Genomic DNA, 23,937 nt, shown 5'->3' on the forward strand with positions numbered 1-23,937 from the left:
GCCCTGACCTAAATCAAAGAAACTGGTTGTGCTGGGAGGTCGGTGCGCGTCAGTCACAGGGCGATGGCGGTGGCTGGGGATGTGGGTTCTGGAGAGCAGGGGGCCCTCGGCGGAGCTCTGGCATCTTCTCAGGTCCCGGCGGCGTGGGGGACAGTGCGCGGTGGAGCGGGGGGCCGGGCGCCAGGCGGATGCAGCCTGCGTGCTTGTCGGCTCCATGAATGGGCAAGGCGGCAGCCTGGCTGCCACCTGTGTCCACTCAGCTGTCGCTCTTGTCTGCTTCTGTTTCTTCCACAGGGTTTGGTAAAGGCTCCAGTGTGGTGGCCTATGAAGGACAATCCTGGCACGACTACTGCTTCCACTGCAAAAAATGCTCCGTGAATCTGGCCAACAAGCGCTTTGTTTTCCATCAGGAGCAAGTGTATTGCCCCGACTGTGCCAAAAAGCTGTAAAGTGACGGGGGCTCCTGTCCTGTAAAATGGAATTTGAGTCTTGTTCCTTGTGTCCTTGCCCTCTGCCCGGCACCACCCATAGGGCAAGAGCGGCCTTTCACCTCTTCAGAGTCGCTCCTTCTGTCTTTTCTCCCATTTTACAGTTATTACTTGAGTTAAGGGCACACAGTGATCATATTAGGATTTAGCAAAAAGCAAGCCTGCAGCAAAGTTTATTTCTCCATAGCTGCAATTAGGAAACAAATACTTAGGTAGATTGATTCTTCTGCATGTTTATCATAGAGCAGAAAAGCGCTGACCACGTAGCTGCTTAGTGATGCAAGCAAAAAGCCTAAGCGATAAAGCCCCACTGATACACCTCTTGTGGCTCAGCTGGGACCCACATTGTCATCACACGACACAAGAGTTGGAGCGGCTGCTCCAACTCAGCTGCTCACCCTGTTCTGTGAGCAGAAAGAACTTACTGAAATGCATGGTTTAAATAACTTCCTCATCAAAACCTTCCTTCTGTTTTTTGTGCTTTCAAATAACTAATCCGAATTTCCAAAAAATTAACATTTGAATTTAGCTGTAATTCTCAACTGACCTTTTTCCCTGTACTAACGTTTGGTTTCCCTGTGTGGCGTGTTTTCTGAGCGTTCCTACTTTCAAGCATGGAACGTGCAGGTGATTTGGAAAGTGTAGGCAGATCTGAGAAAACGAGCCTGTTACAGAAGAACGTCATCACAGCGAATACTTTTGGAAGCTTAACAAAACTAACCCAGCTGTCCTTTTATCTTTTTTTTAATTAATAATTCCTTTGTTTTAATTAATAGCAGCATAGTTTATGGGTTTGGAGACTTGCATGAGAGTATTTTAGCCCCCTTATACGTTCCTACAGTTTTGAATTCATCCTACAGAAGTAACCATAAAACTCAAGAGGGGTAGGTGAACAGGCGCCAGAACTGTCATTGACAACGGATATGACATTTCCCAGCAGTGACAAGTGGAATCCCTTGTAACATAGTACTTGTCTGCTCTGTGTCGGTGTGTTAACCAGGCCTGCCAGTTCCCTTCTCTTGTGATTCTGAGGACTGTTCCTCCAGAGCTTAGCTGGCTCTAGGGGAGCATGGAGGCCACTGTGCCCACAGGCAGAACCAGAGTTCCACGCAGTGCTCACCTGAGTCACAGGATCCCCTATTACTGTATTCTAGCTACAATGTTATATTACATAGTATAATGAGATGATATCAAGAGTACACATGTAATGATGATGCATATTAACATTCTCATAGGAGTGGTTAGAGAAGCCGATGCCTCATTTCTACATTTTGTCATTAGCAGTGATCATCTAACGGTTCCGTGTATCCTTACAGAAATAAAGCAGCATATAAATAACTTGCCTCCTGACTTCTAATTCTGCTTGGTCGAATTGTTCTAAGGTGATACTGCAGATCCAGAAACCTGAATGACTTTTCCTTCCTTCAAGGACATACTCAGTTCAGTTCAATTACATGAATTATAAACAAGATAAAAGAAACCCATAACAGCACTTGGATCCAGTAAAAAACAATAACAATGAAAAACCCCACTCTGACCACAAATAACATTTCCCAGATGTTGATCACCTTAAAAAGAGCACATTGCTTTCCGTTGGCCAGGGGTCGGCCAGAAAGGGAACTGCAGCTGAAGTGTGTCGAGAAGTCATCCCGTCTATGTTCTGACTGCCCTTCCCTGTGCCATGTGGAGCCCTGCTGTGCCTCAGCGGCCACTCCTCCACTGCCAGGCCTTCAGGAGGTGATCTTGCTCAAGGACACCAGTCATTTGGGAGGCTGTTCATTGGGGCCCCTCTGCCTCGGGTGGGGGAGGTGGAGATGGTGTGGACAGAGGTAGAGGTAGCTTCTAGATCATGGCTCATGGCCACACCGCTGAGGCTCAGGTTCTTGGGGCATCCAACCTGCCCACACCACGTAGTTGTTTCAGGATGGTGCCGGAGGCCCAGTGACACAGGTGTCTGCTGCAGGCTCCTCAGGTGGAAGGACATTTCAGCTAAAGGCGGAGGTCTTTGGAGGAACTCTCACACCCGGGGTAGTGAAAGGACAGAACATGTTTGAAGCTAGCATTTGCCACGTTATGAATCAAGACCTGTTTGTAGCAAGTTATTTCTATGAATGGAGAACAGCCTCTTGTGTGTTTCCCTAGAGAAATTAGCAGTTAAAATCATTTAAACTCTGTTTATAAGAGTCTATTGGGTCATCTCCTGGGGCCCCAAGAAGTAGGGGTGAGGTGGGGAGTTGAGATGGTGGCCCTCTGCTTCCTAAAGGAGCTGGGTGATGGGCAGTGGCAAGGGTGGGGGCCCCAGGGGGAAACCCTGACACAAGTGCCCCCACCTCTGCTGCTTTGGCACGGAAATCCTAGGCCTTCACTGCACTGGGACCTGCATCTCTGACGGCATTCCCTCCCTTCCTGTTCTCTCTTCATCTCACTGAACTAGTTCTTAGCTCTCCAGTCGACTGATGGCTCAATTACCTCTCAGCCCTTCTCCATCATCACCTCCCCGAGATGCTACACCCTATCACTGACCCCATCTTGTTGTCCTCAGTCCCGTCACCCTTTGCTTCCCATCCCACTCGGCATGCAAAACCCTGGCCTATGCCAAGGCTAAAGAGCTCTGCGGAGAAAAAGCTGTATGACTAGACTGCACAACCCTGCCTGAGATCACCAGTAGCCCCCTCCACCCTTCCTGCCATTCCCAGGCTCTTCCTTTGTTCCCCAGCAACAGGCCTGCCAACATTGGGCCCCCAGATATTGCGTAACACCTGAAAAGCACCTTATACAATTATATCAAGTCTTCACAGCCAACACTGGCACTAATGCCCCAATTTTCCACGTGAGAAAACTGAAGGTCACACACACCCCTGGGCACACCTCTAGCCCAGGCTGTAAGGCTTATGACACTGCCTTGTCATAGGGGAGAACACTGTCTGTCCACTACATCACAACGAGGGAAGCACCACGCTCAGTGCTCAGTAGTCAATTTTAACAATGACAACCTAAGACTCAGGAGGAAGGAGGGGAAATTCTAGCTACAGAATTTTCAGCAGAGCGCCCTCTTCTCCCTCATAATGAAGGGGATCAGAGTATCAAGAATATAATCCACTTTTTGGTAACAAGGTAAATTCTGCAGCCATACTGCCTGGATTCCAATCCTGGCTGCACTGCCACTTCCTAAGTATGAGACCTTGGGCAGGTCACCTAACTTCTCTGAGCTGGCTTCCTCGCCTGTAAAACAAGACAGAATTCCTACCTTGCAGAGTCACATGCACATTACATGATTATACAAATGCTTATTTATTAAGCATGGCAACCGACTGGCACGCAAGAAAAGCAACATCCAAGAAAACCATTCAACAAACATTAGCAATTATTTTTATCTCTAGCACCAAAGATAGTATATTACCCACCACAAAAGCCAAAAGACTTTTAGAATCAGACTTGAATTTGAGCACCAGATCTTCCTCTTTCTAGCTGTATAACATTGAATAAATACCCACCTCCACGAATCTGTGTCCTAGGTAAAAATGAATACCCACTTCACAGGGTTGTTGTGAGGGTTTTAAATGATGCCTCTAAAGTACCTGGCATATAGAACATGTAACTACGGTTATTACAACAGTCTGAGAAATTATGAGACAAGCCTATCCAGGAACAGTCAAAAGTAGACTGGTGGGAAGGGAGACGGAGGTCAAAGTGGTCTGCAACCAACCAGGCCTGTGGAACAGTGGGGGTGGAGGTGGGCCTATTGGATATTCCCTGATAAGACATGCTGGACAGTCTGCCTTCAGGCTTGTGCTTCTTGGCACCAGCTGCTGCTACAGTTCCATGCCCATTTCTCAACCCTCTAGCTCCTGCCACAGGGAGTCAGTGACTCCTGAGAACTGAAGGCCTTCAGTGATTGGAGGCCAGCCTCCAACTCACCACAGCAGAGGGCTCAGAGGTCCATGTCGTGTGCAGTCACCTGGTGGGCCTGTAGCCACCTCAGCCGGGATTCAGGTCTTAAGACTTGTCCAGCATCCTTTCCAGTGTCCTTACTGCATTTTTGTGGTTGTTGGGGATTGAAACTGTTGCAAGGCTTCACTGCACACGAGGGAGGGGAGAGGGGTGACACTGGGAGAGGCCAGGGGCCTATTGCTCAGGGGAGTGGACACCAAGAGGTTCTCCAGAAAAAAAAAAAAAAAGGTTTTCCAGAGAGCAAGGGAAACGTGAGGTGACCAGTGTATCCCCAGAGGACACCAGCCTATGCCAAGTGTGGAGGCTGGGTCAGTGTCAACACCTCAAAGCTGTCAGGAGGGTGCTATATTGGTGTTTTAGGTTGCGTGCATACCAAGGAATGCCCTGGTTCAGCAATCCTAGTGCATGGCCCGGCATGGAATGCCAAGTGGGGAACGGCTGCCACTATTCTCAAAGCACCAGATGCCACAGATCAGGGATAAAAAAGGACTGCACCTTTATCCAACACAAAACCCAGTGGAGTGGAACATGTTTCCAGAGTAGAAGCTAAACATTTACGGGCAGATCCAAATGGCAGTTTGGCCACACACAGTAACAGTGATGTCCTGAAGTGATGTCACGTGCGGGCAACGGAGCACAGTGACTCCCAGAGCACATGCGCAGACTGTCAAAAGCAACTGTGTTTTCGTGTGGCCAGCACCAGATGTGAGCTTGAAAAGGGATGCACAGGGGGGAATGGGGAGTGACTGCTTAAGGGTCCTGGGTTTCTTTTTAGGGTAATGAAAACATTCTCGAACTAGATAGCAGTGACAGTTTCACATTTTAAATGTACTAAATGCCACTCGTACATTTTTCCACAGTAAAAAGAAAGATACTTTAATTACTGGCCTCAAATATAAGTCAGAGCCATCACAGGCAGGAGTAACAAGCACTGAAACAGGTGCAGGGAGAAAAGCAGAGTTCGAAATTCCTATCTTAATGTCGCATGCGGTAGCACACGGCCGAACCACCAAGTGGCTGCAGAGGGGCACCAGACGATGTGATTACTGTTCATCGAACACACCGCCTGCCTGTGTTCATGGCTCGGTTACAAGCTGGTGTCACCTTTATACCGCCTTCAGTACATTTTGTGCTATTAAACATGAAGAAAACTCGCTTTACCTGCAAAGTTTATTGCATAGAGCACACATTATGAAGGTTTAACAGTGTTTCAACGTGTGAAATTTGTGCAGAAAAATATCAGAAACACATTTTGTTACAATGATTGCCTCTGCCTTTTATATAAAAGAGATTGCGTATATAAAGTTTTAAAATCTAAGGCACCAAGCTCTGATCTATAACAAAGATAACAGTACTCTGAATAGCAAAGAACTAGGGAATCAGAAAGAATAACTACTTCCTTTTACTAATTCAAGACTGGTGGCTACAAAGGAAGATGGGCCTGCTTCCAGCTATTCGTGATCCACCAGAAAACTCATTAGCATCAGGACAACCAATCTGAATTCAAGTTTTAGTCAATCGTTTAAGCATGATTCAGTGGATTTCAGGAAACATACATCCTGTGTACACCTGTGTGTACGTATACGTGTGTGTATGTCCACTGTGTATGTGCTTGTCTACAGCGGGGACCAAAGAAAAACACTGCTCCTTTACACACTTGCAGCCGGCAAACAAATTTTGGTTCCACATCTCAAGCCTGAGTGTATACTGAATGGCAGGCCTGGAGAACATAAGCAGAAAAAGATTATACACGGTAAACATGTCGAGGAATTGAACATACCCCATCAGACAACAGCCAAATACTGCCTTATGTACACAATAGAAATAACATGTTCTTATAAACCTCAATATGTACTTCCAAAATGAAATGCTGACAAAAGCAGGAAAGATGAAAAAAAAAAAATTACACCTTCTAGGACCGCCAGCATTTGAAGGTACCAGTATCTGTGCTCAGGACCCGCAGACTATGGCAGAGTTAAAAACAAACATACATTAACGATAAAATGTGATTCACTCTATCTTGCAACTTTCTGTTTTTGTATATTAAGAACAATCCAACGTAACTTGTGTGAGGAATCTTGAGACCCTTAAGACCCATTATGTTCTCTACCAGACTGAATGTGAGTTTTTATTGCTAAATTAAAGCAATTGTTGGGGCTGCCCTAGTGGCTCAGCGGTAAAGAATCTGCCTGCCAATGCAGGAGACATGGGTTCGATCCCTGGGTCAGGAAGATCCCCTGGAGAAGGGAATGGTAACCCACTCCAGTATTCTTGCCTGGGAAATCCCATGGACAGAGGAGCCTGGTGGGCTGCAGTCCATTGGGTTGGAAGAGTCAGATACGACTCAGCGACTAAACAACAAAAACAAATGTAACTGTTAAATGCAGTAAACATGATTTTAAGATTTCAAATAGGTACTGACAAAAAACTTTTCTTTTGGTGTTAAGATTCTCTTAGCATTTTATATATGCTTAAGAGTGAACATTTTATAAAGACACACTTGATACACAAATGTGTTGGCATGAAAATACAAGAATGACAGACAATGGAGATTTTTACAGCAAAATAAAATGACTCTTTACTCAGAACCCTTGCTTATGGGCAAGACTCAAGATGATATGAGCATCTTCTGAGATATGTTAAGATGATTTTTTTTTGAGTCATTTTCTTTGCTGGGTTCATGTAGGAAGCAGAGAAATTTTGAAAGGTGGGCCCGGAGGTCAAAATCCAGAGTGAAGAATGGATTCTCTTCTAGGCTGGACGAGGTTTACATATCTGACCAGGGGGAAAAAGAAAAGAAACGTTTATTAGTGAAGATGCTGGTTCCATACCAAGTGGATTCTTGCCCCACACTGAGGCTGGCCTGGGACCCTCAGCAGCAGGCCCCCCACCCCAAGTTGCTGCCATACTGGTGCTCTTATAAATGCTCCCCAACCTCCAAATGGGTTGAAGCTGCCTCTCAATTTCAAACAGAGCTTCTCAAGGAAAGAAAAACCAAGGCCTTTTGGTTTTGGAAACACAAGTTGAGGGACTAATTCCAAAAAATTCACCAACCCTCTGTCCTAAATTGGAGAAGGCAATGGCAATGCACTGCAGTATCCTTGCCTGGAGAATTCCATGTACATACAGAGGAGCCTGGCGGGGTACAGTCCATGGGGTTGCAAGAGTTGAACATGACTTAGCGACTATACCACCACCACCACCGCCCTAAATGATCTGTGTGCTGCAGAGCAGCCAGTGGATCAGGAGTGCAGAGGAGTCCACTGTCTGAAATGAACCTACTCTGTGTATTAACAATTGGTCATGTCATGAATGTTCTCAAAACTAACTTAATGAGGGGCTCTTCAACCTAGTTTTAGACCCACCACTGTCTTCTCCCTCACCTCCAAAGTTACATGGTGCCAAGCCCTGGCACAGCTGGAGACAGAGGAGGGTTGAAGGTCAACTACCTTTCAAACGAAGTGGAAACAGGAGAGGGCCTTACCTGATGGAGCTGGCACAGATTTGCTTCTGTTTTTGTTGTCTATAGGTGGCTGGTGACTCAGGCAGGATGTCACGGAGCCTCTCAGCTGGAGTTTTGGGCTTTCAGGAGGGAAACTGGACACAGGTGGTTCTGTCTCTCTTGAGAAGTTGATGATTCGGTCACACACCCACTTCTGAACCTCTGAATGTGAACTCCTGGAAGGCCGCATGGTGCTGCTGGTTTCCGCCTTTCCAGTTTTTGCTGCTCGGTTGGTTGGTCTTTTGGTGGAGGATCTGGAACGAGATATTTGGTTATAATCCTGATTGTCCCCAAACCAAGGCTTTGCCTGACAGAAGCTTTATTATTTTCTTAATACACTAAAACTCAAATTCGAGGATAACTGTGGTCCACAAAATTGATGATAGAAATAACTGAAGAAGTTTAGAAGAGTTTAACCTTCAAGTCAAATTTAGCTAGATCATGAATTATCTGAGTTATTTGGTCTCTGGGATTTTAAAAAAAAATCAGTTTCCACTTCTGAAATGGTGGTATTTATGGCAGAAACTGTGATGTCACTTTCAAGGTTACACTATAAAATGGCTCCCAGATATCCTTCCTCAGTGGCAAGTAACATTCTTTTTCAGGCAATCACCCAATGAGCCTTCCTTTCTAAAAATTTGGTCCTGTTCTTCTGACCTTATCTCTGCCCCTCAGTTTCCCAAATGTACAATGAGGACTTTAATATCATGCCCAGAGTTGCAATGGGAATTTAGACAGATAAAATGTCTGTTATACTGCAGTCACTCAACGTCCCCTTCCCTGATTGTATGAGACAACATTAACCAGTGTGAATAAAAACTCAGAATGCAATCAGGTATTTCTGGGTTGAATTTACGTTCTGCCCTTGAACTGTGGGATGCTGGGTTGAATAAGGCTCATAATCTCTCCATTTCTCAGTTTTCTTTCATTAAAAAATACTTTTATTTTTTAGATTGCTGGATCTCTGTTGCTACACAGGCTTTTCTCTAGTTGCGGTGAGCAAGGGCCACACCCTCGTAGTTGTGGCAAGTGGGGCTCATTAGCTGTGGCCTCCAGGCTCTAGAGCACAGGTTCAATAATTGTGGTGCCTGGGCTTAGCTGTTCCATGGTAGGTGGGATCTGCCGGATCAAGGATCAAACCCATGTCTCCTGCACTGGCAGGCGGATTCTTCACCACTGAGCCACCAGGGAAGCCCATGCCTCAGTCTTCGAGTCTGTAAGAATGGGGATGCTTATCCTTACTGAGTTTGTTCCTATAAGTAGAGCACTTGACACAGTGTTTGGGACAAACTAAGAGTTCAGTCAGTAACCTTGTGCATCCTTCTGAGGATGCCACTCATAACCCCTCCCAGGTGTACTCTGATGAACTCTGAGTGACTCACCTGGTACTCTTTGTCTGATTCAATGGGTCTTTCACTCCTTTTTGTCTGAAGGTTTTCATGTCAGTATTTAAAAATGCTTTTGTCTCTTTATGGATGTGGCTAGAAGTCACATCTAAAAACTTGCTAGTGTTCTTCACATTTTTAACATGTGTTTTTGGTTTTGGGGATGAATCCATGCCATTTATAGTAGCTAGAGGGAAAAAAAGAAAAGCAGCAAGATTAAAATTGGAGTTTCAACAAGAAAGACAAGCAAAGTGAAGGCTGTGAGCCTGCCAGTCTGGGCAAGCGACGTCTACCTGGAAGACAGGAGTTGTCTGGAGGCAGGACTCTGGGGAGGCAGGGTCAGGCCAAAAGCCCACTGTGCCCTGAAAGCACCAAGGGCCACCTTGAAGGAACATGCCCTCTCCCCTCTGCCAGCAAGTAATGGTGGCTAGAGGGCAGGACGGCTCCGTGCTTCTTCTCCCTCTTTCCGACGACCCTCTCATTTTAGTCTCACCTCTGATCTGAACCTTTCTCAATGGCCTAAGGCCCAGCCTACCCCTCTGCTGCTCCTGCTGCTCTGTTCTAGTGACATTCTGGCCTAAATTCTTTTAGTGCAACCAGCATGTGGCAGCACCACCATCTGGCTCATGTCTGGCTCCCCAATGGCTAAGGTTCCTTGAGGCCCCAGTAGCTAGCAGGGTTCCCATGTGCCTGATACCCACTAAGACATAAAGGGTGGACAAACTGTTTTCTCAAATGCCATTACTGTGGTTCACACTCACTAGGGAATGAGACTCAACGATGTAACTTAGGGGCACTCACAGAACGCCAGGATCCTCATTTTCTCCCTGTGAGGCAGGGAGTGGCATTCTACCTGTGGTCAGTCATGAATGCCACACAGGGTCCTGAAGTGTGAGATGCTAGTAAGCCTCACACTGAGCTGAGAAAGAGCTGCCATCTGCAGTCTCTCAGCACAAAACAAAAGAACAGTTGTCGTAGCAGCTAATATTTATTAAGAGTTTACTGTGTGTCAAGCACCATTCTTAGTACTTCGGGATCTCACTGCAATCTCATGCCCATCCCAGGAGAACAATATAAGCTTCCCCTTTTTCAGACAGGAAAACTAAACACAGAGAGGTTAAGTAACTTGCTCAAAGTCAAACAGCTCACAAGCAGAGGAAGTTTGGATGAACCTACACAGTCTAGCTCCTAAATGGTGATGAACAGAACTCAAAAGGCAAGCAAACCTGATGGATGCACGTCATCAAAGGAATCACTGTCACTTTCTGACTCGTCCTCATCATCTGCCTCATCCTCCTCATATGCATCACTGCTCAGTGTTTCTGTAGCCTACAATGAGAGAAGAAAGTCATGATTGCATCTAACATTCAATCATCCTGACAGTTATTTCAGAGAACATAGATTTCACGCCTGGATTGATTGCTAACTTTTGTCATTTCAATTAAAAGGTAAAAAAGAAATCTAACCTCTTTAGCCCCAAGAATCTACAGAGGACAGGACAGGTGACCCAAGTTTTGTCTTTCAGCTACGGAAAGACAGCCCAAAATGGCAGACTTCCCTGAATGGGAGCCAAGGGACAACAGCTCTGGGATGGTGTAAAGGCTCTGCCTCCTTGGAGCCCTAAGCTCAGGTGGTGCCACGGCTAAAATGTTCTTGGCTGCTGCTTGAGGCAGGACTTCTCAAGCCAATGTGCTACCTGCTCTCTGAGAGGGTGATTGCCATCACTTTTCAGAAATGATATTTCTATTCTAAATTTTCATAATGATGTGAATGACCACAACTAGGCAATTTTAAATAGGCAAAATATCAGTTTTGTAGCTCAGATGGTAAAGAACACAGAATCTGGGGATAAAAAGATCTGTTGTTTAGTTGCTAAGTTGTGTCTGACTCTTTCACAAGCCCAGGACTGTAGCCTGCCAGGCTCCTCTGTCCTTGGGATTCTCCAGGCGTGAATACTGGAGTGGGTTGCCATTTCCTCTGGGAGATCTTCCTCACCCAGGGGTTGAACCTATATCCTGCATTGGCAGGCAGATTCTTTACCAGTGAGCCACCAGGGAAGCCCCCCAAAAGATCTGAGAAGAATGCAAACCATCAAAAGACAAGACGTTGGGGGGAGGGATAAACAAATACTTATGAGAGACCCTGAAAGCACTAACCATAAAAGAAAAAACACTGCTAAATTTGAGTTCATTAAAATAAGCTTCAGTTCATCAAAGGACATTATGAGAGTGTGAGGCAAACTACAGCCTGGGGGCTGATACCTGCAGTACAAATATCCAAGGGGCTCAGAAGCAGAACTTGTAAATTCTCCCACAGATCAGTAGGAAGAATGCGAGTGACTGAATAGAAACTGGGGCAAAGGACTTGAAAAGACACTTCACCAAAGTGAATCCCCAAATGGCCAATAAGGGACTCAACTCCATTAGTCATCCAAGAATACTGATAAATTCCATGATGTGAAAAATCAAGAACATCTATGTAGCAGCAAACAGCAATAAGAAAAGATAAGCCACAAACTGAGAGAAGGTATTTGCAACACATACAAGCAAGAAAGGAGAAGTATCTAGAACATTTAAAGAACTACCAATAAGTAAGAAAAAGATAAGTCAGCCAGAAAGTTTTGGGCAAAAGACTAAACAAAGCATTCCATACAAGAAAAAACATGAAAGCTAACTAAAGATGGGAAAAAACATGCTCAACCTTTTTAATTATCAAGGAAATGTGAAATGTTATTTCATTAGCACCAGAGACTGGCAAAAATTAAAAAGCTGGCAAGAATGTAAAACAATAGGAATTCTTATACACTGCTAGTAGGAACACACAGACTACCTTTGAGGCATTCGAATCTGGCTTTCTCGTCCGCTTCATAATTTCCTCAATTCTCTATTTTTTAAAAAAATAAAATTCAAACATGAAAACATTAAAAACAAAACACTGGTCCTGAAGAAGTTGATTATTTTTGTGTTCCAGAAGCAGACAATACTGCTGTCTGTGCCAAAGTCAATGCAAGATGTTGGGCCAGCAGCTGGGTGGGCACTTTCCTCCAAGCCCAGTTTCACAGTCGGTCATCTAGAAAACACTCTGAATGGTGACAGGTGTACTTGTTACCCTAACACAGAAATCCATATGACTTCTCACTCCTGATTTTTGCCAACGTGGAAATTTATTACTAGATTAAGCACATATTATTGCAAACCAATCAGAACTTGTGAACATGATTTTTGTCTAAACAGACCATGAGTGAAGCTGATGTTAATGAAAAGAATGCATCTCAAAGATGCAATGCTGTCATGGGTTTTGTTACTGGGAGTACATGCAGGAAGGCTAAGAGTTCCCTTCTTCCCTGAAGGTAAGGAGAGCTCTAGCTCTCTGGCCTCCTCAAGGTTACTGATCTCCCTTTGGAGAGGCCGGGAAGTCCCTCAGCCTGGTCTGAGGTCTTCCTTGCTCCCAGAGGAGACACATGGGTTGCACAAATTAAAGTCCAACCTTACAAAGAGCCTGCACCTTGGCCTCTCTGAGAAGCCTACACCTTCTGCTTCTTCAAGCTCAGTTGCTCCAATTTCCAGCACAGTTTAGAAAAAACTCAAAAAACAAACAAACAAACAAAAACCTCAAACTTCTACCAACCCCTACCATGACCCAAGGGATTCTGTTCAAAGGAGCTTTGCTGTAGAGAGACATCCCTGTGATGGTCATCAGTGGTCCGCAAGGAAGAGCTACGTTATTAAGAGGAGCCCATTCTAGGGAGAAGGGGTCAGATCCTAAGATGAGAGAGTACAGAGGAAAAACAACCCCAGCTAGCATATCACTTGTCACTTTTAAAAACATAGTTTGGAACCATGTGCCCAACATTGTTTTAAACAAAGAATCAAATCCCCCCAACAGAGAAGAGGCATACCTTTTTTCTTTCTAATCTCTCCTGCAGATTCTGTAACATAATCCTCTCATGCTCCTTCTTGCGTTTGTCAGCCTCCTCCTGAGCTTTTATTTTGGCATCACTTTTCTAGGAAATTTGTATAAAAATATCACTGACTCTCAATCTATCTGAATGACAACAATGCAACAGTAAGATGTTATCCAAAATAAAATGTAACCTTTGGATTGAGAGTCATATATATAACATTCATGGATCATCAGTTTTCAAAGTGTTAGCAAAAATGTACAGAACTAGGCTAACTATTATGGCTAGAGATTTAGAAGGCATGTTAATCCCCTTCAGGACCTCAAGGTTGTCAGACCACTATCATTTTGAAATATGTGACTGTGTAGTCTTCCACTGACACAGGTACCAGGAGCCAAGTCTTACACTTCAAAAGCACCAAGAGTATTCTTAAAGATACTTTCTCAAGGAATGCAAATGCATAGTCATTTATGAAACATATAACTGATTTTGATAAGTGACACACTAAAACTGTTATATAAATTAGGCTATAATAATAATTTAAGCTGAATATTGTCTGAGCTCAGTTTTGGGGTTTACCAGGTGATTTAACTTACACTAGTGAGACATTCTAATTGGTGAATTGCTGAGGATTCACAATTTTCATCTGATCTGTTAGGGGGTGCAGGTATGTCACCACAGAATGCACGATTGGGAAATATCACACAGGATATTTAATCTCTGCGAGCAATCTGGATTTCTTGAAGCCAACCTGTAATATTATTTATGTATTTAAACTAGAGGACTGATGGTCTGTAATTTGCTGCTTTCTGCTTTTGTTTCACTTGGGAAAATCCTAGGATTCTGCTAATGGTAACGGAGGACTGACAGCAACACTGGGTAAAAGCTAGACCATAATGTAAAAGTGCAACCAGAGCATGCAGCATCTGGCCATTTTCTTTCTTGGATACACAGACTTTTGCTTTGGGTTTCTACTGATTTTTACAATTTGGTTCTCAAGGAGAGCCAGCAAACCTGGAGTTCTACTTTTTGGTCTTCTTGCTCCTGACTCTCTCTCTTCTTCATCTCCTTTGGTTGTTGTCCATCTCCAAATTTTGAAAACTCGTCTTCTTGACCTTCATCCACTTTCTTTGCTACATCTTTCATTTTCCTGATGAAAATGAAATGAAATAATAATTCTTTTTATGTGCAGTTTTATAGTGAAGCTGCTTGTGTATAGTAATACAATTTATATTTACACCAGATTCCCTACATTTTGTTATTCCACAGGATGTGCATAATTTCACCTATTTAAATAGGGGGAACTAGCCTTTGGGAGAAGAAAAAGATTTTTATCAAGTAGTGGGCTACTTTGCATCTTAAAACACAAACGCACACACACACACACACACACATAATCACTCCTTCTTAACTGCACTAGATGTATGCTCACACCTGATCTCACATGGGGGTGTGAGAGGGAATTTACAGAAGGGTCTGGTGGTGCTCAGAGGAGGAAAGTCCAATCAAAATGACTGGTATTCAGGGTTTTTAATGTGAAACTAGCTCTGTTTACATGAACTAATAAATAATATTCTTCAAGTTATAGGGTTTTTTGCTATTCAAAATGTCTCTTCCTTTCTCCCAAACCCATATAAGGTACATGGAAAGGATGACTGTGATTTAAAAATAATAGTTAAAAACAACATCAGTCATTATTCTTTGCAGGTTGTGGACAGAGGTTTACATTACAGGGACCCAAATCAAATGGGCCTCGAGTTCAAAGATCAAGAAACCTTTAGACTGAAGTAGCCCACACCTGTATTGGAGAAGGAAATGGCAACCCACTCCAGTGTTCTTGCTTGGAGAATCCCAGGGACGGGGAAGCCTGGTGGGCTGCCGTCTATGGGGTCGCAGAGTCGGACATGACTGACGCGACTTAGCAGCAGCAGCAGCCCACACCTGTATGTGACATTTGCAGCCCGCAGGTCATTGGAAACCCAGTAAAACATAAGGAAGTATCTTTTCCAAGTTTACAAATTTGGGGGGATAACTTTTTCATTTCAAACTTACAAAAATGTTTCAAGCAAAGTTGCTTTACCAGTTACTGTCTCTATGTGTGTGTATACATTATTTTTTATTAACTGTTTAAGGACTGAATTCTGAACTGAAAAGATCATATAAAGTATGTCACTGGTAGAAGGACACATCAAAAGGTAAACCGCTTGTGATTATGGATGACTTTGTTTTTTGCTTCTTGTGTTTTTTAGTTTCCTATTACACACACGTTAACTTTTAAGAAAGAATTGTCATTTTAAAAACCTTTAAAAAGAAGACTGTCACTGGGACAAATAGCAAACTGAATTGTATGTTGACCCTGGATTAGAAAATAAAATAATAAATTTCCTGATTTTAGTTATTAATACCCTGGTTACATCAGAGAATGCTTTTCTTCTTAGGAAGTATACAGGGAAGTATTTAGGAGGAAAGGGTCATGATGTATGCAACTTATTCATTAACAGGTTTACAAATTCTAAAGTTATAAAGGACTTTTGAAATAAAGAAAGGGGCTGACACCAGTGAATGCCAACAGCGACAGTCCTGGATGATCACTCAGGTGCTACTGCTGAGGGCTAGGCCCTTGATGTGAGTGCAGGTCTCTTTATGCATCTTTACAGCACACCTCAAGAGCACATGACAAAAAAAAAAAAAAAAAAAGAGCACATGACACAGGCAGACTAAAGAGGAACATGTACTCATCTATGCTAGTGTCCTGTCTGCTTGAAATGTTCCCCACACTGATTCACATTGAAGAAAAAGTCAGTTACTCTGAGAATTTATATACATCTAACTTAAAGCATGACTTTCAGAATTTGGGTCCCAACCAAGATTTACTGTATAGAAAGGATGATTCTGTGCCAACCTTTGTTCCATCTCTTTTTGTAGTCTTTCTTCTTTTTCTTTTTGCTCACGAGCAAGGCGTCGTTTTTCTGCCAAAATTTTTGTTGCCTCCTCAGCATTCTTAGGTCCTGGTGTGCCTTTATTACCAGACTCTAGTTTAAATTAACATGCAAAACAGTTAGGTTTAGCGAACCTACTGCCTCTATGTCCAATAAAGAGGTGCAAGACAATGTGCAATGTTAAAAAAAAACAACAACAGTATGTCCATGATATAAAATGTATAAATAAACTATAAATGATTTATTTAATAGCTTTTGTTCAAAAGCCCAATTCCTATGCCCTCATGGCCACCCCAAGCCACCAACAGAAGTACCATTCTGTTAACTTTTAACAACTACTTGTCCCCAAAAGAAATAATGTGTTCCTGCTTTGGTTTAGCTGTTTTGAGATACCTGACTAAATTACCTCTATGGAAAAAAATTAAGATGTACTGAATACGGAGGAAGATAAGCTTATGCTCAGTCCAAATGAGGTATAAATTTTTTTTTCTTTTTTGGCCATGGTGCACAGCTTAGGGGACCTTAGTTCCCCAACCAGGGAATGAACCGCGCAGTGAAAGCGCCTAGTCTTTAACCACTGGACTACCAGGGAATTCCCTGAAGTGTACAAATCTTAAGTCAATTAAACAAAAATATATCCAGCATACATTCTGAAAATTGTGCATCATTTTTATTAAATAAATATTATTTCACTAAGTGTTGATAACAGTATGTTAATATATTTGGTTGATCATAAAGTGGCTAACTGTGGATAAACAAAGCAAGCAAGACTATCAGTAAAATAAGGTGACCACATGGAGGCATAGTATTTTAGTTCATGTGACAAATTTGTTTTAAATAAACTACATATGAAAATGAGGATTTTAAGAAATCAGGAATAAATAAATCATAATAAAAAGACTGTTTATGTTACAAAGAATTCACTGTGGAATTCCTTCAAAAAGCAAAATTCATAAGTGTATTTAAAATTAAGTAATGCAGGAGGATTATAGAAAAAGCAAGGGAATTCCAGAAAAACACCTACTTCTGCTTCATTGACCATGCTAAAGCCTTTGACTCTCTGGATCACAACAAACTGTGGAAAATTCTTATAAATCAATTATATTTCAAGTAAAAAAAAAAAAAAAAACAGAAACAGACTCCCAGACATAGAAAACAAACTTATGGTTACCAAAGGGGAAGGCAAGGGGGAAGGGATAAATTAGGAGTTTGGGATTAGCAGATACACACTGCTGCTGCTGCTGCTAAGTCACTTCAGTCATGTCTGACTCTGTGCGACTCCACTGACGGCAGCCCACCAGGCTCCGCCATCCCTGGGATTCTCCAGGCAAGAACACTGGAGTGGGTTACCATGTCCTTCTCCAATGCATGAAAGTGAAAAGTGAAAGTGAAGTCGCTCAGTTGTGTCCGACTCTTTGTGACTGCATGGACTGCAGCCCACCAGGTTCCTCCGTCCATGGGATTTTCCAGGCAAGAGTACTGGAGTGGGGTGCCAGTGCCGTCTCCCTACTACATACAAAATAAACAATAAGGTCCTACTTGACTGCTTTCACTGCTGGGTTCACTCCCTGGTTGGAGAACTAAGATCCCCCCAAGCTGTGCAGCATGGCCAAAAAAGAAAAATAAAAGATTTATACCTCATTTGGACTGAGCATAAGCACAAGGAATTGTATTTAGTATCTTATAATAACCTATAATGGAAAAGAATATGAAAAGGAGTATCTATACATGTGTATCTGAATCACTTTGCTGTTTACCATAAAGTAACACAAAATTTGAAATCAACTACACTTCAATTAAAAGAAAAGAATGCATGTGATAGTCAAAAAACCAGTATATTTTTTAGAACCCACATACAGACCTGACACATGTTACGGTCTATGCATAAAAACTACCCTACAGCTCCTGATGGAAACCTGCTCAGCCACAAACGGCTGGATGTGCTGTCTCCAAGGATGGAAAATACCTAAGGGCCATCCACTATCAGAGCTGGAAGGAACTGCAGGGACCATCTAGACCATGGCATTCATCCAACCCATCTGTACACACTAAACATCAGTTCCAAAAATGGGGCTAAATAAGAAGTTGCAGCAAGAAAAAACAAGCATTGTGCCAGTGTGACTGGTGCAATGCTCTTTATTTTAAATAAAGTTTGCTTCCTATAGTTCTCTGAACTGGGGAATAAAATGACAGTTCCCAGACTACCTTGAGATTTTCTGGTGGCTGAAATGAACTTGTTAGTGAAGGAACTCACCTTCACAGATCATATCCTTTTGGCTTGCAGCCTCAGAGTTGTTAATGGTGTTAGAAACGGCTTTGCTTTTCATTCCCATAGTACCTAATGCATTTTGTGCAAATACAGTACGCTGCGTAGGAATTACTTTATAGGAAAAACAAAACTGTGTCGATTGTTTTGACGTGCCGGGTGAAGGTGACGGGGGGCAATTCTTTTGAATTTGCCTACTGGGAAAAAGAAATAGTTAATGGAGGAAGTCTGGTATGACTTTATAATATATATGTGCTGATTTTTACTGTACCATTTCACACACTATAATGTCTTGACATCATGATACGATATTTTATAATAGATAAAAGGTAAATTAATTTTTAAAGGCTTTTCCCTTTATATTTTCATTACCATGCATACTACATTATTTATGAAACACTGATGCGAGGTTTATCCTGGTAAAACATGTATCAGGAACAGCTGCAAATAAGCTACTTACCTAGCACTGATGGGAGATGGTGGACGCCACCTTCTTGTAGGAGATGATGACCATCTATAACACGGTATCTGCGATGGTGGTATGCGCTTCTTGGTAATAGGGTTTGAGGGCTGTTCGTCCATTTCTGATTTCTGAACAAATCAATACGATCATATAAAAAAATTACTAGTATTACCTTTTGTGGCTGCCCTTTCAAAAGAAAAAAATTCTGAATAAAATGCTCCTAAAATCCCAATTCTCCTTTCATGCATGAGACTTAGGTACAGACATTCATTCTTCCAGACTAACATTTTATATTATACAATTCAAACAGGTCATAGAAATAATTTAAAATAATTCTTTTACTTCAAAACTTAATTTTATTTGTAAAGCCTAATTGACCTCTGTGATAGTTCTCAAAAACATTCCTTCAGAGTTTAGAAACATAATTCATATAAACCACTATATTTTATCCCTTCTATTAAAAATGATCTATTATTCCAACTTTGGGGGGAAACTCTGAGACAATGAGTATCAGATAATTTTAAATCATTAAAGTGAATATATTTTATCATAGAATGCTGCATGTTGTGAAATCTGACCCATCATCATCTATACAACAAAAAATATAGATTTTAATAGAAAATCTGTCAATGAAAGGCACTTGTCGAACCTGTGGAGAATCTTTCACTTTACCTTGGAAGATATTTCCACGGTCACCTCAGGGGAGGTCTCCAGGGGTGCCTCCACACTTGCCTCAGAAGGCCCTTTCGTGGTCTCCTTGGGGAGCACCTCCACACTCCCCTCTGGGAGTGCATCCATGCTTGCCGCTGAGAACGCTTCTACACTCTCCTCAGGGGATGTTTCCACACTCTCCTCGGGGAGTGTTACCATGCTCGCCTCGGGAGATATGTCCACACTAGCCTCAGATGATGCTTCCGTGCTCACCTCCTGGGACGAGTCCATGCTCACTTCAGGAGATGGGTTCACACTCACATCTGGGGATGAGTCCATGCTCACCTCCGGGGATGGACCCACATGCGCTTCAAGGGATAGGTCCTCACTGGTCTCAGGTGATGTTTCCACATTTGCACAGGGTCCTTCCATGTTCACTTCTGGTAGTGCTTCCACACTCACCTTGGGGTGTTCTTCTGTGCTTACCTCTGGGAGTGAATCCACGCTCACCTTAGGGTGTTCTTTCATGCTCGCCTCCGCGAGTGCTTCCACATTCACTGCAGGGTGTTCTTTCATGCTCGCCTCCACGAGTGCTTCCACGCTCACCTCAGGGTGTTCTTTCATGCTCACCTTTAGGAGTGCATCCACTCTCACCTTAGGGTGTTCTTTCATGCTCTCCTCTGCAAGTGCTTCCACACTCACTGCAGGGTGTTCTTTCATGCTCTCCTCTGGGAGTGCTTCCACACTCACTGCAGGGTGTTCTTTCATGCTCACCTCTAGGAGTGCATCCACTCTCACCTTAGGGTGTTCTTTCATGCTCTCCTCTGCGAGTACTTCCACATTCACTCCAGGATGTTCTTTCATGCTCTCCTCTGCGAGTGCTTCCACATTCACTCCAGGGTGTTCTTTCATGCTTGCCTCCAGGAATGTTTCCACACTCACCTTGGGGTGTTTTTTCATGCTCTCCTCTGGGAACGCTTCCACACTCACTTCAGGGGGTGCTTCCACGTTCACCTGGGGGGATTCATCCAAGCTTGCCTTGGTGAGTGCTTCAACGCTCACCTCAGGGGGCACTTCCACACTTGCCTTGGGGGCCACTCCCACACTAGTCTTGGAAGGTATTTCTACCTTCTCCTGGAAAGGCATCACCGCTGTTGACTGGCGAGGCACTATGGTACTCTTCAATTCATCACTGCTATGCCTAAGCAGGGGGATGTTTACATACTGGATTACACTGTGGATGCCTGTGGATAAATGAGAATAAAGAGTGAAATTCCACACAGGTAGAAATTTGACAAGACGGAAATGTACCATTAGCAGTATAAAAACAAAATCAGTCGTTTATTAGGAAATCACAGGGATTACACACCATACAGAAATGTTTAGTGAAATGGATCACAGACACAAGGCAGAAACATCTCAAAGTTGGTACTTCAGAGGCACTACCACTAAAAGAGAAGTATTGTGAAAGCAACAGAGCTCTCTAGATGAAAATAAGATGCTTCTCCAAAGCTGATGTCTGCAACAAGCATTTCTATTTTAATCACACTATAGTTCAGAATGATTTTCATAGACAATTACAAAACCTTGGACACTTATAAAAAGTAATCTAAACAAAGTCACCAGGGCCAGGGATTTTGCCATTACAGGTGATTACATAAGACACTCTATATATGATTATTTTAAGATAGAGTATAAACAAGAGCATCTTCTCACCCATACTAAAAACTGCAGTAAGACAGTAATCAGAATTGGAGGAGGAAATGGCAACCCACTCCAGTATTCTTGCCTGGAAAATCCCATGGACAGAGGAGCCCCGTGGGCTACAGTCTATGGGTCGCAAAGGGTCAGACATGATTGAGCAACTAACACACAGTAATCAGAATGGGCTGGATCTCCAAGGTCTCTTCCAGTTTTAACAATCTAAATATTTTTAGCTTAAGAAATGGAAAAAATTATAATATCTGGTACTAGTTAGATAGAAGAAAGCGATAATACTAATGTTGGGAACTAGGCTGGGGGATTGGCACATGCTCCATGGAAGCATTTTGGCAACAGTGTATCAAAAGCCACTCTGAAAACTATATATTCTTTGTTCCAGCAATTTCACTTTTAGGTTATCCTTAAGAGAAAATTAAATTAAAAAATGAGTATGTATGTTGTTACTTAATACAGCATTGTTTATAATACTGAAACAACTGAAAATATAATCTAAATAGTCAACACAAAATTTGGACTATACTAAGGCAGTCATTAAGAGTAATAATACGCTATTTTTGGACACAGAAAACGGTATATTTTGAATCTAAACAAAAGCAGGTTATGACTGCACTTTATTAAAAATATATAAATGCAAATATTCAGTTATCAGTGAGTACTGGGATAACAGGAAATTACATTAAATTTTTTTTCACTAAATATTTATTGGTTTAAATATTTATTACTTTAAAATACACTTTTTTTGTGTGTGGGCCTCACCATGCAGCTTGTGGGATCTTGGTTCCCTGACCATGGATCGAACCCACAGCCTGGGCAGAGAGAGTGCAGTATCCTAACCACTGGACTGCCAGGGAAGTCCCTAAATATTTTTTAAAAGGTATTTGATGGGAGCTTTTTTAAGACTTGGTAAATATACCAAAAAGACTCAGCTATTTTTCAGTTCCTCACTTTTGGCAGAGAAAGCATTTTACTTACATACCTGTATGTGCCTAATCACTTGTTTAACGCTAACAGTTTGTGCTACAGAAAATAAAAGTATAATAACTAGATTTCTAATAGCTAAAGAAATTTAAGACAAACCATTGAGATTTGTGATGGGAGTAACATATTTTAAAAAGTAATTAGAATTCTAATTAGAAAAGGCAGAGGAACCAGAGATCAAACTGCCAACACTCACCAGATCACAGAAAAAGCAAGAGAATTCCAGAAAAAAAACACCTACTTCTGCTTCAGTGACTACACTAAAACCTTTGACTGTGTGGATCACAACAAACTATGGAAAACTCTTAAAGAGATGGGAATACCAGACCACCTTACCTGCCTCCTGAGAAACCTGTATGCAGGTCAAGAATCAACAGTTAGAACCAGACATGGAACAACGGACTGGTTCCAAATTGGGAAAGGAGTACATCAAGGCTGTATATTGTCACCCTGTTTATTTAACTTCTACGCACAGTACGTCAGGCTAAAGGCCAGGCTGAATGAAGCACAAGCTGGAATTAAGACTGCAGGGAGAAATATCAATAACCTCAGATATGCAGATGATACCACCCTTATGGCAGAAAGTACAGAGGAACTAAAGAGCTTCTGGATGAAAGTGAAAGAGGAGACTGAAAATGCTGGCTTAAAACATTCAAAACACAAAAATCATGGCATCAGGTCCCATTACTTCATGGCAAATAGATGGGGAAACAATGCAAACGGTGACACACTTTCTTTTCTTTGGGCTCCAAAAATCACTGCAGATGGTGACTGAAGCCACGAAATTAAGACACTTGCTCTTTGGAAGAAAAGCTATGAAAAACCTAGACAGCATATTAAAAAGCAGAGACATTTACTTTGTCGATAAAAGTCCATACAGTCAAAGTTACAGTTTTTCTAGTAGTCATGTATGGATGTGAAAGTTGGACCATAAAGAAAGCATGAGTCTGAATGATGTCCAAAAAGGACACTTTTGTTGGGATGCGCACACAACCGATTAAATAAATAAAATTGATGCTTTTGAACTGTGGTGTCAGAGAAGACTCTTGAGAGACCCTTGGACTGCAAGGAGATCAAATCAGTCAATCCTAAAGGAAATCAATCCTGAATATTCATTGGAAGGACTGATGCTAAAACTGAAATTCCAATACTTTGGCCACCTGATGCAAAGAACTGCCTCATTAGAAAAGACCCTGATGCTGGGGAAGACTGAAGGCAGGAGGAGAAGGGGATGACAGAGGATGAGATAGTTGGATGGCATCACCAACTCGATGAACATGAGTTTGAGCCAGTTCTGGGAGTTGGTGATGGACAGGGAAGCCTGGCGTGCTGCAGTTCATGGGGTTGCAAAGAGTCAGACAGAGTAAGCAACTGAATTGAACCGAACTGAATTAGAATACCCCACAATACACTGGGGAGAGATGGGCAGAAAATAATTTGACACACATACAACTAGGCAGAAGCAAAATCAGGAATTCGAATCAAGAGAAATAAAGCTGCGCTACAAAGTCTATGACAGCACTTTGGCTCACTAATCATATGGATGTTGACCGAAAAACAAGGAAAGGGGGCGGGATATATTCTGGAAAGGAAAAAGTGGAGGGAAAAAGGAGAAAATGGGAACAATGCATTAGAGCTCTCTATGACTGAGGACTTACTACCAAGAGGGATATTTAACGTGATATGTGACC

General features: G+C 42.6%; 2 protein-coding genes across 12 annotated transcripts in view; one reads left to right on the top strand and one right to left on the bottom strand.

Annotated features, from left to right (window-relative positions):
* The window catches only part of FHL1 (four and a half LIM domains 1), a 65,000-nt gene extending 63,174 nt beyond the window's left edge, over positions 1-1,826 (top strand). For all 7 annotated transcript variants that reach the window (XM_061408461.1, XM_061408463.1, XM_061408462.1 and 4 more), the window contains one exon: positions 295-1,826. In XM_061408461.1, the coding sequence (XP_061264445.1) occupies positions 295-378 (84 nt within the window). In that variant the 3' untranslated portion in view covers positions 379-1,826. The remainder of the gene's footprint in view (positions 1-294) is intronic.
* The window catches only part of MAP7D3 (MAP7 domain containing 3), a 68,979-nt gene continuing 46,261 nt past the window's right edge, over positions 1,220-23,937 (bottom strand). For 2 of the 5 annotated variants that reach the window (XM_061408456.1, XM_061408459.1), the window contains 11 exons: positions 19,568-20,790; positions 18,893-19,023; positions 18,421-18,629; positions 16,130-16,259; positions 14,242-14,377; positions 13,225-13,329; positions 12,156-12,209; positions 10,553-10,655; positions 9,324-9,513; positions 7,924-8,195; positions 1,220-7,214 (listed from right to left, as the gene is read on the bottom strand). In XM_061408456.1, coding sequence (XP_061264440.1) covers positions 7,207-7,214; positions 7,924-8,195; positions 9,324-9,513; positions 10,553-10,655; positions 12,156-12,209; positions 13,225-13,329; positions 14,242-14,377; positions 16,130-16,259; positions 18,421-18,629; positions 18,893-19,023; positions 19,568-20,790 — 2,561 coding nt within the window. In that variant the 3' untranslated portion in view covers positions 1,220-7,206. The remainder of the gene's footprint in view (positions 7,215-7,923; positions 8,196-9,323; positions 9,514-10,552; positions 10,656-12,155; positions 12,210-13,224; positions 13,330-14,241; positions 14,378-16,129; positions 16,260-18,420; positions 18,630-18,892; positions 19,024-19,567; positions 20,791-23,937) is intronic. The other 3 variants (XM_061408458.1, XM_061408455.1, XM_061408457.1) reach the window with 3 other exon arrangements.

The sequence above is a fragment of the Bos javanicus genome, chromosome X, assembly GCF_032452875.1.
Source record: "Bos javanicus breed banteng chromosome X, ARS-OSU_banteng_1.0, whole genome shotgun sequence".
NCBI lineage: Eukaryota > Metazoa > Chordata > Mammalia > Artiodactyla > Bovidae > Bos > Bos javanicus.